Source organism: Notolepis coatsorum (genome assembly GCF_963971535.1).
Source record: "Notolepis coatsorum genome assembly, chromosome: 1".
NCBI lineage: Eukaryota > Metazoa > Chordata > Actinopteri > Aulopiformes > Paralepididae > Notolepis > Notolepis coatsorum.
In genome coordinates, this window is record NC_140165.1 from 148,588,642 (window position 1) to 148,604,325 (window position 15,684).

The 15,684-nt window shown below is 50.0% G+C and overlaps 1 protein-coding gene across 1 annotated transcript in view; it reads left to right on the forward strand.

Moving 5' to 3' along the window:
* rimbp2b (RIMS binding protein 2b) overlaps positions 1-15,684 on the forward strand; it is a gene marked incomplete at its 3' end in the record, with an annotated part of 270,407 nt that overhangs the window by 229,756 nt on the left and 24,967 nt on the right. The window contains 11 exon segments of the mRNA XM_084307792.1: positions 1,250-1,277; positions 1,280-1,348; positions 1,351-1,397; positions 1,400-1,457; positions 1,460-1,615; positions 1,618-1,656; positions 1,659-1,838; positions 1,841-1,960; positions 1,963-2,000; positions 3,336-3,447; positions 4,656-4,772. Of these exon segments, the coding sequence (XP_084163918.1) occupies positions 1,250-1,277; positions 1,280-1,348; positions 1,351-1,397; positions 1,400-1,457; positions 1,460-1,615; positions 1,618-1,656; positions 1,659-1,838; positions 1,841-1,960; positions 1,963-2,000; positions 3,336-3,447; positions 4,656-4,772 (964 nt within the window).

The following is a 15,684-nucleotide window of genomic DNA, read 5'->3' on the forward strand; positions in this document are numbered from 1 at the left end:
AAATTCTCTTAATTGTTTCTCTATGATCACTGAATGGAAACACCATTGTTTGATTACATTTCTTTGTAATCAATTGTTACCAAGACCTGTGGATCCTGCCTTATTCCTAATAGTGGGTGCTGAGTGGGTCCTCCCACTCAGCTTGACATAGTTGTAATTATGTTGATAAAAAACGTCTCATCTCTCATCAGTTCAGGCCACGCCAGTGTTCTGTTTCTTCTTCACCATTGGAATTATCTGTAAGGATATTTCCTGTTTGTGTGTGTGTGTGTGTGTGTGTGTGTGTGTGTGTGTGTGTGTGTGTGTGTGTGTGTGTGTGTGTGTGTGTGTGTGTGTGTGTGTGTGTGTGTGTGTGTGTGTTTTTTCTGTTTCCCGTCCGTCTCATATGAAAGATTGGGGGCTAGATCCACAAAGAATGGATTGCACGGAGCAAGTTGCACCCTTACTTACAATTCATTATGAATTGAAAATGGGGGACCCTGATGTAAACAAGACGAAAGTCTTTCTCTGGTCTGCATCCCCTTAACAATTGTGTGTATTGAGCCATACTGTATTGTACCCATTCTGCAATCTGTTAATAAAATTTTCATCAATCAATCACCGTGCAGATTGATTGATTGAATGAAATTTGTATTAACAGATTGCAGAATGGGTACAATACACAGCTCAATACACACAATTGTTAAGGGGATGCAGACCAGAGAAATACTTTCGTCTTGTATACATCAGGGTCCCCCATTTTCAATTCATAATAAATTGTAAGTAAGGGTGCAACTTGCTCTGTGCAATCCATTCTTTGTGGATCTAGCCCTGGGTGTTGAGTTAAACACGTATGCCAGGCCTTTCTCTTCCTCACCGATCCTCTCCACACCCAGGCTCGCTATGGTGTCAGTAGTATCAGTAATAATCACTATGGTGTCAGTAGTATCAGTAATAATTATGCCTCCTTTTAGCCCCTACAGTTTCCTGTTAAAAGCATGCTATTTCCTCCTTACGGAAGGAGACTGCATTCTTACTGCATTGCCACAAATAACTAATTCTGTCTTTATTTTGTCTTTCCCCCCGTTATTTCATTTTCATTCACACACTGTGTTGTTTCCTGCCTGTTCTTCTAAACCTCCAAAAACGATACAACCCCCCATCCCCCCTCCCCTCCACCCCCAAAAATATAAACCGAACCCTTTTGAATTTAACTGAATTGGATTGAACTGTGAACATGTCCACCGTGGCCCGTCTGCGGCGGCTGAAGGCGTACTACAGGCGTCAGGACCTGGCGGAGGGCGGGACTGCTGGGACCTCCAGAGGGAGGTGGTGAAGCAGAGTCTCCGCGCAGCAAGCCGTCTCCACAGCATCCCGAGGTGGCAGAGGAGGAGCCGGACCCAGGTGTGGACGGCCCGGGGGGCAGCGGCTGTGCTTCGAGGACGGCGGCCGGCCGGGAATGCCCCGCGCTCAGCGCCGTGTTACCCGCAGGACCCCCGCACGCACGACCGCCTCTCCCCCACCAAGGAAACCACGCGCGGCACGCTGCAGCGCCAGCGCTCCTACCCTCGTTACGCCACGGAGGAGCGCGGCCTGGGACGTCCCAACCGCCAGAGCACCAAGAGCCCCGACAGCGGCTGGACTGCGGCAGCGAGGAGGAAGGCTCTCTAGGCCGGGGTATCGGGGATACTATACCCACGGCAGCCCCATGCGGGGCCCCGTCCGTGTAATCCACTGCGAGGGGCCGGTGGAGCGGCGGGCCTTGGCCACGGGGCGCAGGAGGACTCTGAGCCGACAGGGCAGCGTGGAGGAGGACTACATGTCTGGAGTCGAGCCGGTCCACACGGGGGACTTGAGGAACAGGAGCACTTTGGGCCTTTTCGGGAGGGAGGCTCCCAAACCTTCTCCAGGGAAGGAGCCCTGAGCGAGGGCAGGCTGAACGAGCTGGGCAGGGTCTATTACAGTCCCCACAGGGAGGCTAGGCCCAGTCTGTGGCCAGACTCAACCGGGAGCAGCCGCTGGTGTGTGATTCAGACTTCCTGCTGTACATTCCATCAGCAAGCAGCAACCATTCTATTTTTATTAATGTCGTCTTCTTTTTCAATTTTTTTTATGGGTATCTCCCCCCCCCCCCCCCACCTTTGATTTCGTCCTTTTTTATTTTCAATATTCTGGCAAGTTAACCACATGTTCATGGTTGTTCTTGTGTGTGGTTCTTTTGCATGTGTTCTTCGTTTGCTCGTTCCTACTGTAGAACGTCCAGTGGATTTTACAGTAAGCTCTGGATTACCTAAAGGCCATTTAACTAAGCTTTTGATTCTCATGTCTCCAAGGAGAAAGTGACAGCTCCACCATGTGTGTACCGTATCTGTTGTGCTATGCATGGTGATGTGCTGTCTCTCTCTCTCCCCCCACCTCCCTGTCCCCGCCTTCTCTCTGCCAGTCAAGGGCTTAACACGCCTCCGTTCTCCGTCATAGCTGTCCTCGTCCTACAACCTTATTGCTCCGCCTTATACTGGGACGTGTATTCCAGCATGTTGAGATACAGTAGCAGAACAAACCCTTTCTGTCCTGCTGTGATTTTTTTTTCCCATCTCAGACCCCCAACCATTTGCATCCTATTATTATTATTATTTATTTAGCTTGACAGACAAATAGCTCTCCTCTCTCTCTCTTCTCTCTCTCTCTCTCTCTCTCTCTCTCTCTCTCTCTCTCTCTCTCTCTCTTCTCTCTCTCTCTCTCTCTCTCTCTCTCTCTCTCTCTCTCCTCTCTTCTCTGTCCTCTCCTCTCTTGTTTGCTGTGTAGAGGATGGCTTGTGACCCCTTACAATCTGTCTACATATCCTTTGGTCCTCAGACTGTAGTGATTATCCGGGCCCCGGCCCAGGAGTAGCGGCTGCGCTCAGCTGACCGTGACTTTGTCCGTTCTGTCTCTTTATTCACTCGCCCAGTTTGTCTCCATCTCTCTCTTGGTCACTCTCGTTCTCTTACTTTTATCATCAAGGAGCTGACATGCACAGAACAAAACAAACAAAACAAATGGTCTTTAGCTAAACGTCTGATCCCGCCTGACTCTCCCCCGGTCCATGTTGTTGTGTTGGGGGGTTGATTAGATTTTGTTGTGTTGTGTTGATGGTTCATTGGTTTGTTTTCCTTGTTTTATGGGTTTATTACTCTTACGTTGCCTCCTTAAGGACAAATGGAAGCTACAACATTTGCTCTTATGGCTTTGCAATTGTTTTAAATGGGTGTTTTTTTTATTACATTTTTTTTTTATTTTACATCATTCTATTTGAACAGGGCAAGCAAGTCCTCTAATGAAACTAACGTGCATTTGTGTTGTCTCTCACTCTAAAGATGATTGGGAAATCGCCCTCGCACGGACGCTCGCATGACCGTCTGGACCACTCAGGGAGGAGGGCGGTCCACGTCGGCACCCCTCCTCAGCGACGGCCAATCCCTTCCATCGGTTAGTGAGGTCACCCAGCGAGGGGGGGGGGTCCCTGATGTTCTGTATTTAGACCATGTGTTTCTCTCCCCGTGTGAGCTGAGCTGAGCATCTCTCCCATATAGACACATGAGCTTAAGCAGCCATGCAGAGCCTCGTAGCAGTGTACTACTACTGTACACCTGGAGCTGTCCATCCTCATGACTTGGTTTCACTTAATGCTCATGTGCAAGTTTGCCAGGAAATCACCTTTACATGTAGCTGTTACTGTGGGCTAACATCTATACCTTTACATGTAGCTGTTACTGTGGGCTAACATCTATACCTTTACATGTAGCTGTTACTGTGGGCTAACATCTATACCTTTACATGTAGCTGTTACTGTGGGCTAACATCTATACCTTTACATGTAGCTGTTACTGTGGGCTAACATCTATACCTTTACATGTAGCTGTTACTGTGGGCTAACATCTATACCTTTACATGTAGCTGTTACTGTGGGCTAACATCTATACCTTTACATGTAGCTGTCACTGTGGGCTAACATCTATACCTTTACATGTAGCTGTTACTGTGGGCTAACATCTATACCTTTACATGTAGCTGTTACTGTGGGCTAACATCTATACCTTTACATGTAGCTGTTACTGTGGGCTAACATCTATACCTTTACATGTAGCTGTTACTGTGGGCTAACATCTATACCTTTACATGTAGCTGTTACTGTGGGCTAACATCTATACCTTTACATGTAGCTGTTACTGTGGGCTAACATCTATACCTTTACATGTAGCTGTTACTGTGGGCTAACATCTATACCTTTACATGTAGCTGTTACTGTGGGCTAACATCTATACCTTTACATGTAGCTGTTACTGTGGGCTAACATCTATACCCAAGCACCCAATCTGACCTCTCCTTCTGTCATGGTAGTGCAAGCATTGCTGTTTTACACCAAGTAACTCCAGAGTGAAATATGTTGCCTTCGAGACCCCCAGGCAACCCCCATTATCCTCCCCCCCCCCTCCCCCCCCCCCAGCCCCCACCCCCCCCCCCCCCGCCCACCCTACCCACCCTCAGCATGTGTCCGAGTGGGCCGCGGCCGTGGGGTAGAGGAGGGAGGGAGAGAGCGAGCGAGAGAGAGAGAGAGAGAGAGAGAGAGAGAGAGAGAGAGAGAGAGTGTTGGGGGGGTTCTCTGACCATAACGTTGTGATTGGTGTCTTCTGTAGAGATCACCATGGACAGTAACAGTGAGGGGAACCTCTCACCTGTCAAGGACGATGTTTACTATGGCAGTGTAGCTCGGCGCAGGATATGGCGAAGTATGTCCTCTGACCATCAATATGGTACGTGGTGGTGCAGCCTCTCTGCAGGTGACAATTCATCTTGACTGGAAAAAGACAAGGCAGAGATCCTTGATTTAAAAAGGGGAAAAAAGTAATAACCTAGTTGTACGATGGACTTTCTGCTAAGCTGACTGGGAAGACAAAGACGGACAAATGTTTTCTGTGGTTGGAGAATGAGTGTCCTTCCCCTGTATGCACCCCTACAGCCTCAATCCCAGGAAACCCCAACCTACCCTACCCACCCCCCCCCTCCCATCCGCACTCCCATTTCCAGCCTCCTGCTGCCCAGCACCAGTGGCCTCTTTTCACCCGAATTCATTTTGCATGTCATTTTACAACACAGTAAAAAAAAAATTAAGAGTTTGGATTGCATTTTTGCCTTGTTGGTATCACTCCATCGCACATCTGCTGTCATCAAAATCAAACATTAGTGTTACACCATTATGCTCCTTTCTTTCCTAAAATAATTTTTTATTGGTTCTGTTTTGGTTGCAATATACAACAGAGACATCATCCAGATGGAGAGCGGAGTTCTGCCATTGAAACATTTGATTTAACATGGTGATCCATGTGGGCAGTTGATATCAGGTTAATTACTGTCCTCTGATATCTCCATAGCCAGGATGTTGTCTTTTCTCTGGGGAATGTCCCTTTATCCCCCTTTTTTTTGGTGTTTTTAGTTGTGGGCTAAGCATGACATTTGAATGCATACGTCCTCATCACAAACACCATGGAGGTTTTGCATGCTGTCACTCAGCCTCTGTGAGATAAGGCAGTGAAACAGCAATGAACAACACTGTAATGTTATAAACCCCCATGCTCTTCTGTGCACGTTGATTTAATTTCTTTGCATCAACAGACTTTGCTTGGTCTTTCCTGCCTGTGTCCTTGTCACTGTGTGTGTGTTCTGCTGTGTGTTGCATCCGAGTGGTGTAAAAGTGTCCGTCATGCCAATTGACCTATCTCAAGCCCTGCCCTCTTTTCTTGATCCTTCAGCCGTGATTGGAGGATCGGGAAAAGAGGGTGGGGCTTGAGATAGGTCAATTGATGGGTGATGTGTGAAAGAAGAACCCTCTGTGCTGCTGTCAGTCCACTGGCATGGACACTGTATGTTCTGCCGAGGCTTCGTCAGGCAGATCATCTGGAGCAGATGAACAATAAAACTAGATCTCATTTCATATCCGCTTATATTACGTGTAGCTCTGCTCAGCGTCATAGTGCACATACTTCACTTCAGTACTTGTGCACTGAATAAAAACTCACAATGTACCTTTACATACCAACATCTGTCTGGCCACACCCCCATCCGCTACCTACATAAGCAGGGGTGTGGCCATGCCCTCACCTCCTTCTTCACTTTCACCACAAGGAAGTGCCTGTATACCAAACACTTTTGAGATAGGTTGTTAAGCTGAAGAAAGTTGAAAAAGCCTTTACATTATTTCTTGTTCTTTTCTTTCTCTCATAATTTCAAAGGAAAATAACTAAGCTATAATGTTTACCTCGGGGGGTCGCGCTAGCAACGTCGCCCTTCACCAGCGGTTCTCCGTTGCCTCCTCCGTCGTGCATCTTGGGGCGGGTTTGACGCTGCTGTCGTGGACGTCACTCGCGCCCGATAGGCGTCCGATGGGTAGCTTGCCTCTACAAGGAGCGGGTGCGCCAGCGGCATCTCCTGTGAGATGGCCTGGTTATTGCTATGGTTCCTCCGCCGCCGGGGGGTCGTCTGCCGATGGGCAGCCGGCGCCTCTTGTGGCGGAGGATTTGAGACGCAAGCTTTTCGCTTCTGCTTGCTCCCGTCGTAGGATTGTAGCTTGCAGACGCGAACGGCCTGGTTTCGGGGAGCTGCTGGAGCCGGATGAGGGTGCGTCTGTTTCCCCGTGGCCGATGGAAACGGAGGATTACATGGTGGAGGCAGATGCACTCCTGTTCGACGCTCCGGTGGAGACACGTCACTCTCCCTTTCAGGATGTGGCAGGGGGTGACATGTCTCCTTGGGGTCCCTCGTATTCTGGTGTTGGGTTAGAACCTCCGACTCAGCGACGAGATGCCCTGCTATCAGCCACATTGGATGGTGGCTCTGCAATGGGCAGTAGCCTCTCGTGTGTGAGGGACGCAGGCTCAGTGGAGGGAGGTACGCATGGGGAACTACGTGCCTTGTTCCCGGAGCTCATGGCGGCGGCGGCAGTCGCAAACGGCGTGCCGCTGCCGCAGCCACTGCCTGCTCCTGTCCCTGATGATTTAATAGGTCATTTATGGCAACGTCGTCCTGTGAGGGAGACGGGCGTTGTCTGCCCATTTTTCCCCTCAATGGAGGCCTACGTACGTCAGGGACAGGTGGTCTCCCACATCACTGAAGGGCGAGGATACGATCCCGTTGGTCAAGACAGAGGCCATCGGATTTGTGTACAGCAGCTTTACCCACCCAGTAAACAATGGTCCGAATCCGAAGCGCTCTAGCGTGTGAAATAAGAATGCAAATTCCACCTTATCAAAGGCCTTTTCTGCGTCCAATGAGAAGGCCACTGTAGGTTCTACATCCTTCCTAACCTTCCACATTATGTGTAGGAGTCTGCGAATATTATCAGCTGAGTTTCTCCCCTTCACAAAACCCACTTGGTCTGAGTGCACCAAACTTGGTAGTACATCTTCTATCCACGATACTATTTTAATCAGCCCCATATCCCTTGTAATGTATCTCCCCTGTGCAATCCAGCATGTAATGCTTCTATGTCTGGGGCGCTATATCCCATATTTCCATATCTAGGACCTGAGACTGTGATGATATATATACAACAACATAGTATATGATGAAATAAAAAGGAACATATAAAAATATAAATACATTCCCCCCCCCCCACATTTACCCAAGCTACGTTCGATAGGACCCCAGATAGAACAATTGTACCGAGGGTGAGATTGATACTCACCCGTGCACTTTGGTCCCCCTCGTCTAACAGAGGAGTGCATTTGGCACAAGGCAGGTTGCCCAAAACTGTGCCCCTACTATTTTGTATACCCTAATGCAGGGGTGGCCAACCAGTCAGAGACTAAGAGCCACAAAAATTACTGTGGTACCACAAAGAGCCACACCATATACCAGCGTTTCTCAACCTTTTTTTTCAGTCACGGCACCCTTCATGTGTTTATAGGTCTCACCATCTGGCCTCTGAAGTTGCTAATGTCTTTTTTATTTGGGCCTCACAGGGTTAAAAGTACCCTGTGAGACCCACGGTTGCAAAATTACAAAATCACTTTTAGCCATTTAAAAAAAGAATGTTTATTTAAAAAATGTTAAAGGGGAACTATTTTACTATTTCTTTCACTATTTGGGCACTTTTATACAATTCCTGTGAGTCTATGGAACACCTAGGTTTTCTACCTCAAGATCTTAAGCCGTTTTGAGGCTGGGCTCCAACCACTGTGTGGCCTGGTGCCAACTGCCACATCAACTGCCACATTATTATGCAGCTGAGAAATCTCTGACATCACAGATATGCACATTTTCAGATGACTCAGTTCAGTGAGGGTGAATATTGTGAGAGGAGAATTGGAAGAATGCGCCAATATGAGAATTAGAGACATAGATCCTATTAATATAAGTCCACATAGCTAAGAAACAATGGTAAACACTGAAAAAGGCCATTTATAAGATAGTTCCCCTTTAAGCACATGTATAGTCAATTGGTCCTGTTGTTCAGCCTCACAATGCTATTTGATAGTAAATGTGTAAATATGTCCCACCCTCTGGCCTCTGAAGTTGCTAATGTCTTTTTAATTTGGGCCTCACAGGGTTAACCTCTTAAGCCCGAGATATACAGTAAAAGTGTATATTTTCAGCATTACGTTTGTTTACCAATTATTTTAACTTATTAGTGAAATATAAGATTATAGAAATCTCAGGGCATTGAGTCGGAAACCGGCGCATATTGACAGGAGGAAGTGGCACATCCAAAAGTGAGTGTAGTCTTTTGAAGGAAGAGACTCAGGGCTTTCAAATTTCGAAAAACTACCCTACCCAGCTCACACCAGCCCCTGTCAATCATCTGACTTCTGGATTTACTTTTTTTATTTCTCTTATTTTTTGGGATTATCTCCCACAAACCTGAACGTTATTGCCATAAAACAGAACACAGTTAGTTTCTCTACCTTTCTGTGAACGTCTTGCAAAAAACGGTGTTGCAATATGATGAAAAATGGAGAAATTTACATTATAAAAAAGATGGCAGAATTTAGTACTGTATCTACAAAACCTTCTGTTTAATCATCTTCCCTTTATTCGTTTGCTTAGATTTTTCAGGTCTGGTAAATTTTAGCATGGTGTTATTCACAGTCAAAGATAACACATTTTTTAAATAGAATTGATATTCTCCTTTGGTTCATTACAATTTACTCAAGCCTAGTAACAGACACACTATTTCTGACACTGATCCATATATGTCCCTAGATTCAGATACCAAGAACATGCAAATGGACCATTAAATTATTTTTTTAAATGTTTATTCTACGTCCTGTTTTTTTTTAATGGATGGAAGAGCCGCACATTGACGGGCAAAGAGCCGCATGCGGCTCGCGAGCCGCGGGTTGGCCACCCCTGCCCTAATGTAACGTATGGCTCACACTGTAGTCTATACAGTGTGATCAACTCAACTGAACTTATCAAGATGGTGATGTTTTTTCTTTTCCAACAATTAACATCTGTATATCCCCTAGATATACTGTATATTGTTGGTACATTGTAATTTCTATGTCATAGCCATATTGGACTGTGGTTCATTTTGCCATCCCTTTTTTATCTATCCAGGATATTTCCCTTCCCACGCTTTTAGCATATTTTTCTATTTAGTGCCCTCTATTTTCACTTCAAGTTTTTTATTTAATTTTTTTTATATATATTGGCACTTTGCGATGTTCGTTACTCTACGACGATGCCCCTGAGACTTATCTGTATCCACGTGTTTCTTGACCGTTACCTTAATTGTCCGCCTCCGACTGTCCCCGTCTGAATCCCTGGAGTTTCTCCCGGTACCCGTGATGTTCATTGCCCCGCTGTGCGGGACCTCCATTCTCCCTCGCCTGTATGTCGCCTCCCGGTCCCTGTTGTCTTCCCACTGTCTGCCAGGTAGACAGCCGCAGTATCTCCTCTCGATCTGGGTCGGCAGGAGGGTTCACCACGGTGATCTGGTAGCCACGTCTTGCCATATCCGCCGTCGCCTCCGCTGCGTTCTGGTATAGGCGGGTGCCATCTTCGTAAAATACCCTCATTTTCGCAGGATACGGTGTCTGGAACTTGAGATTCTTCTCCTTCATTATTCTCTTGGCTTCGGCATATTCTCTTCGCTTCTTCAGTATTTCAGTGGGGAAATCATGGTCGACATAGAAGCGTTCATTGTCACATGAGACGTTTTTCTTCTGCCACGTCTGGCGTATTATCTCTTACTTCATTTTGTAGCTCCCAAACTTAACCACGATTGACCGTGGCTTCAGCTGCGGGTTGTTATATTATCGTACTTGGCCATCGCGTCCCGCTCTTAAGCCTATCGAGATATACCTCATCTCATGTACCTATTGTACTCCATCAACGAAAAAACAAGTACACCTACACCTGCCGGGTCCCGCCCCTATGGAGGCGTAGCCTATAAGACAGTAGGGATGGTCACCAAACACTCTTCCTCTATTTTTGTTTCCATCATAACGGTCGCAGTGTACCTTATGTAAACTAGTTGTTATGAAAAGATTATGAGAAATTGCGTAATGTTGAAAGTTACCGGAGGTTTGCTTACCCCTGGAATCTTCGGGGCATGTTTCAGCGACACGTCGGGCCTATGTTGATGTTTCCTCGTCTGATGGCAGCAGACCAAGGATCAGCGTGCAAGGTTTGGCTATCGGGCCAGCTTGTACACAGGTAGGCCCTGTGTCATCAGGCATTGGTGTTAGTGTTAGTAATGTGGTTTGTTTTGTTACACAACCATGTTGTGTGTCGGCGCCAGGGGCGGGATGGTTTGGTGAACGGTTCACTGCAGTGGACGGGTTCCAAACGATCCTGGAAGCGTGCTGCTAAACAGCTAATGCTAACGCTACATGCTAATGCTAATGCTATATGCTAACACTACTGCTACGCTGTTCTAATGTCTCCGCCGTGGGATTTTGCTGCTTTTCCCTCCTCTTGCCCGGTTCATCAATGAAGGTCAGTCGGTAGCTAATGTGGGGGTTTTGCTGAGTCCTATTTTACCCTTTTTACGGGTAAATGGGTTGTCAACAGGGTGTGCCATGACTAGGTAGGCCTAGCCAGGTAGCGTTAAACCTGTGCCCCGGCGGGGCTTTGAACGGGGTTTCCACCCGGAAGCCGATGCTTGAGGCTCGGCGGGTGGCAGTAGAGCTATACTACTGCAGGATGGGACTTAGCGGCGGCCAGTGTTGTGGCTCAGCTGACTGTTTTCTGTCCATAGTAGCGTTGAAGACGCTATGCAAAATAGTGTAGTGGGCTACTGTTTTGTTCTGTCTCTCCGCTACGAGAATGTCTGTCTATGCTACAGTTTTCTCTCCTCTCAACCATTTATGCTGACGGTCAATCGGTGTCTATTGGGGGAGTAGTGCGGGGGGGGGGGCTTTGTTTACCTTTTGGGTAAATGGGCTAAAGCTAGGGCTGGTGTGCTGTTGTGAATATTATGAATGAATGCGGGACTGGTTCTCTCTGGTCCGCCTCCCCTTAACGTTGTGTACATGGGCTTGCTCATTCTACAGTATTTTGTGGTGTTAGTTATTTTATTCATTTAACCCCTTCATGGTGCACACCACAGTGGAGGTTGCTGTTTGCAACCACCAATGGTGCTCTGTGTTAACATCAGTCCTTTGTTTTTGACATATTGAAACAGTGCCCCGCCCGGCCGACGCCATGAGGTGGGTCGGCCTGGCGAGTGGCTGGTGGGCTGCTAAAGCCTGTACCGCCACGGTATGGAATTGGCAGCGATTAGTAACTGTGTTCGAATTGCTGTTTTTTCTATCAAAAAATGGTGTCTGGTGGCGGGGCCTTGAGGGCCAGCCGACGTCGACACATAGCGCGAGGTTGTTGACGTTATTAGCTTTGACCTAGCCGCAAGCTATAACCGCTCAGGGTTCCCCTCTCCGCAGGGGATTTTGGTCTTCTGCTGGAGCGCGGGCGGTATTGTCCTAGGCCCCACACCGCCTCACACCGCGCAGCCAGAAGAAGAGAGAGCACGGCCTCGTCAGCGGCGATGACGAGGCCCTCGACAGGCGGCCATGTTTCCCCGCCAGAGGTATCCTGGGCGTTGAATCGACAGGTTTCCACAAGGCCGACAGCCTTGGCGGCCGAGGGATCGGCCATGTTGGATGGGCTCGGCTTGAACAACAAGCCGTCGACGTCCTGCCGCGAGCAGCCCGCTCTCCGATCACTCCCTCCCCCAACACCAGCGGAAAAAGGGGGCTCTGATTGTTTCCTTTGGCTGCGGGCCGCGTGCCTTCGTTGAAGCGCGGGCGGCCCCACTTTTCGCTTCTCATGGGGACAGGGGCTGACACCCAGTTGATGGCTGAGCCTGGGTCTGTCCGTGATAATGTTGTGCTGTCAAGCGGCTCCCACACCATAACCTGTGTTGGTTGAGCCTGGTGTTACGTCTGTCAACTATAAGTGTTGTCAGCAGGGGGGCTCGAAACCTTTTTGAGGCACACAGTGCGGGCTTCCCCGGCCCCGCCTTCGCCAGGCCAGGTATCATGTTGGTGCCTCCCACTCCTGAAAGATTGGCAGTGGTTTCGCAGGCGCGTGTGATTTGGGTGGTAGTAATATCACTGCAGGGCTACGGTGTGTGGAACCCATGGGGTCCTCATGCCTTGCATGTCCGGCTGCAGAACAACTCCTCAGCATGTTCTGGAGGGGTGTTCAGTGGGGGGGCTTTTGTCACCTAGTTTGATGTCAGCTTCCCCCGTATCAAACCGGCCCTTTCTGTCAGGGTCCCCCCTTGGGTGCGATTGCCTCGTGGGTAGTGTCAGGTTCCGACCCGACTCCACGGAACGCTCTGCTCGCAAGGGTCCAGGGTTGGCTAGGCACAGCGGGTGGGACCGGGCCGACTATCTACAGTTCCTGGCGGACCTGCGCCACATGGCGGCGGGTGCGTTGGGAGTGTCATCACATATGACTACGGCAGTACCATATGTCGAGGTGGATGGAGAGAACGCTGAGGCGGGGACTTGTGTTTACACAACCCCACCCGTTTTTGGGTTTGGTACAGACCCTATTGTCAGGGTCACCAGCAGTGACAGCTCTGGTCAACGAGATCCAATCTCTGTGGACGAAGCAAGTCATCGTTGTGGCGTTCTCCTCCCGGTGTTCTCTGGTGCCTGAGAAATCGGGAGGGGGGGGGTGTCAGACCCATGCTGGACCTGTCCCATGGGAAGGTTCAGCATTTTTTGGATCGTCTCCTACCTGTTGAACACTGTCAGGTGGGGGTCTGGTTCTCCTCCATAGACCTGTAGGATGCGTATTCGCATCTCCGATCTTCCATCCTAGGGCTTACCTACGCTTCCTTTGCAGGGTTAGCGTATGAGTACCAGAGGCTGCCGTTCGGTTTTCTCTGGCTCCCCGCATCTTCACCAAGTGCGTGGAGGCCGCACTGGGGCCTCTGCGTCGTCAGGGGTTACGAAGTGTATTCTGCCCTGACGACGTTCTGGTCCTTCGCGGTCAAGGTGGATCGTCGGGTCTCGTACCAGGCAGGTTCCTACCAGCCTGGGGTTTGCTGTAGACTGGAAGTAGAGTACTCCTCTTCCCAGTCAATGGTTGGAGTGCTATGGGCATCCCTCTCAGAGCGTGTTGTCGACACGCTCGGGAGGTTCCGTCCTAGGATGGTTACGGCGCTGTCTCACGTCACGTTTTTCACCGACGCCTCCCTCGCTGGTGACGCGTCGGGCCAACGCAGTAGGGGGCAGCTGGCAAACCATGCTGCCCGGTCTGCGCTACGTTCAATGTGTTGGTATTGAAAGCGGTCCTTCTGGTCCTCAAACGGTGTTGATCAGGACGGACAATACGACGTCAGTGTCGTATATCGACAGACAGGGAGGAGTACGCTCCCCCCGTCTGCACCAGGCGGCGGGCGGCTGGCTATGGGCGTCCTCCATCTGCCCGGCCTGAGGGCTCCCCACATCCCCGGCAGGGTGAATGTGGGTACAGGTGTACTGTCGCGGGCGGTCCTCATCCTGACGGGTGGGGATTACGTCCGGACATAGCCAGGCAGGTCTGGCACCGATGCCGTGCCGCCTGGGATTCTTCCCCATACATCTGTTAGGTCAGTTGTTGGGACGGGTACGTTGAGGGGCGCAGGTTCTTGATCCTGATGGCGCCGGACCGGGGCGCAGCTGTGTGGTTTCCGGTCCTGATCCAGCTTCTGGTAGTCTGGAGAGGATGGACCCTTCTGTGGTTGATACCATCCGGAATGCGCATGCTCCCTCCACTGTCGCGCTTTACGCGGGCAGATGGCATATGTTCCAAGTGTGGCGTAAGGCGGGGGGCCGGGACCCAGTCTCCTGCCCCCTGGATGCTGTCCTTAGTTACCTCCAGTCTCTCCTTGATAGACTGTCGGCTTCGACGGTGAGGGTATATGCAGCAGCTATATCCTCCTATCATGAGGGATTTGAGGGGGATGTCTTGTTCAGCCACCCTCTTGTGAAGCGTTTCCTGCTTGGCGTTCGACGCGTTAAGCCGGTGCAACGCTCTTTGGCTCTGAGTTGGGATCTTCAATTGGTCCTCGGTCGGTTGTCCTTGGCCCCGTTTGAGCCTCTTGAGCAAGCGCCGTTGGAACAGCTGTCGTTCAAGACCGCGTTCTTGCTGGCCGTCACCTCCGCTGAACGCGTAGGTGTGCTTTGTGCTCTCTCGGTACGACCAGAGTGCCTGTCTTTCGTTCCGATTGCGGTGCCACTCTGCGGCCTAATCCTGCCTTCGTGCCTAAAAATATCCGGAGTTCTTCCGCTCCAGGGATATTGTGGTTCAGGCGTTTCATCCGCCTCCTCACGCTAGTGAGTTAGATGCGGGCCTTCACCTGTCATGTCCGGTCCGTGCTTTGGGAATTTACCTCAGCCGTACTCAGGACTTCAGGGTTACCGATCAGCTTTTTGTCTGTCACGGTGGTTCTCGTGCCGGTAAGGCACTGTCGAAACAGCGCCTGTCCCATTGGTTGTGCGAGGGCATTGCCCTCTGCTACACGTTGGCTGAGCAGGATCCCCCTGGGGGGTGGCTGCCTCTGCCGCTCTCCTGGGTGGGGCCTCGGTGGAGGACATCTGTGCTGCAGCTTCATGGTCCTCCCCGGGCCCCTTTGTAAGGTTTTACCTCATGGACATGACCGGGGGTTCTGTCTCCCAGGCGGTTCTGGGGTCTGTGGCCTTTCCTGCTTCCCGTTCTTTGGTAGGGTAGCAGGAGTGTGTGGGTATGGGTCACACGTGGTTCCGCCTGTGCTGTGTGTTCAAGGGGTTCTAGTTCCCTCTTGCTCGCACTCAGTTGGAGTTGACTGCGCCCCCCCTTCATTAGGAAGGATGGGGTGACGGGGCTCCCCAAACCCCTTGATGTGGGCTTACGGGTCCTCAGGGGGTGCATCTGTCGGGCCTCGCGTCCGCTCTAACCCATATCTCGATAGGCTTAAGAGCGGGACGCGATGGCCAAGTACGATAATATAACGTAAGGTTATGTATATAACCTAGTTATATGAGTACTGGCTAAGCGTCCCGCTCTTAAGCGGCCTTGAGTTCCCTTTTGAGGGATCTTTTACTGGAAACGGGATTTTTGGCGAGGAAGAGTGTTTGGTGACCATGCCTACTGTCTTATAGGCTACGCCTCCATAGGGGCGGGACCCGGCAGGTGTAGGTGTACTTGTTTTTTCGTTGATGGAGTACAATAGGTACATGAGATGAGGTATAT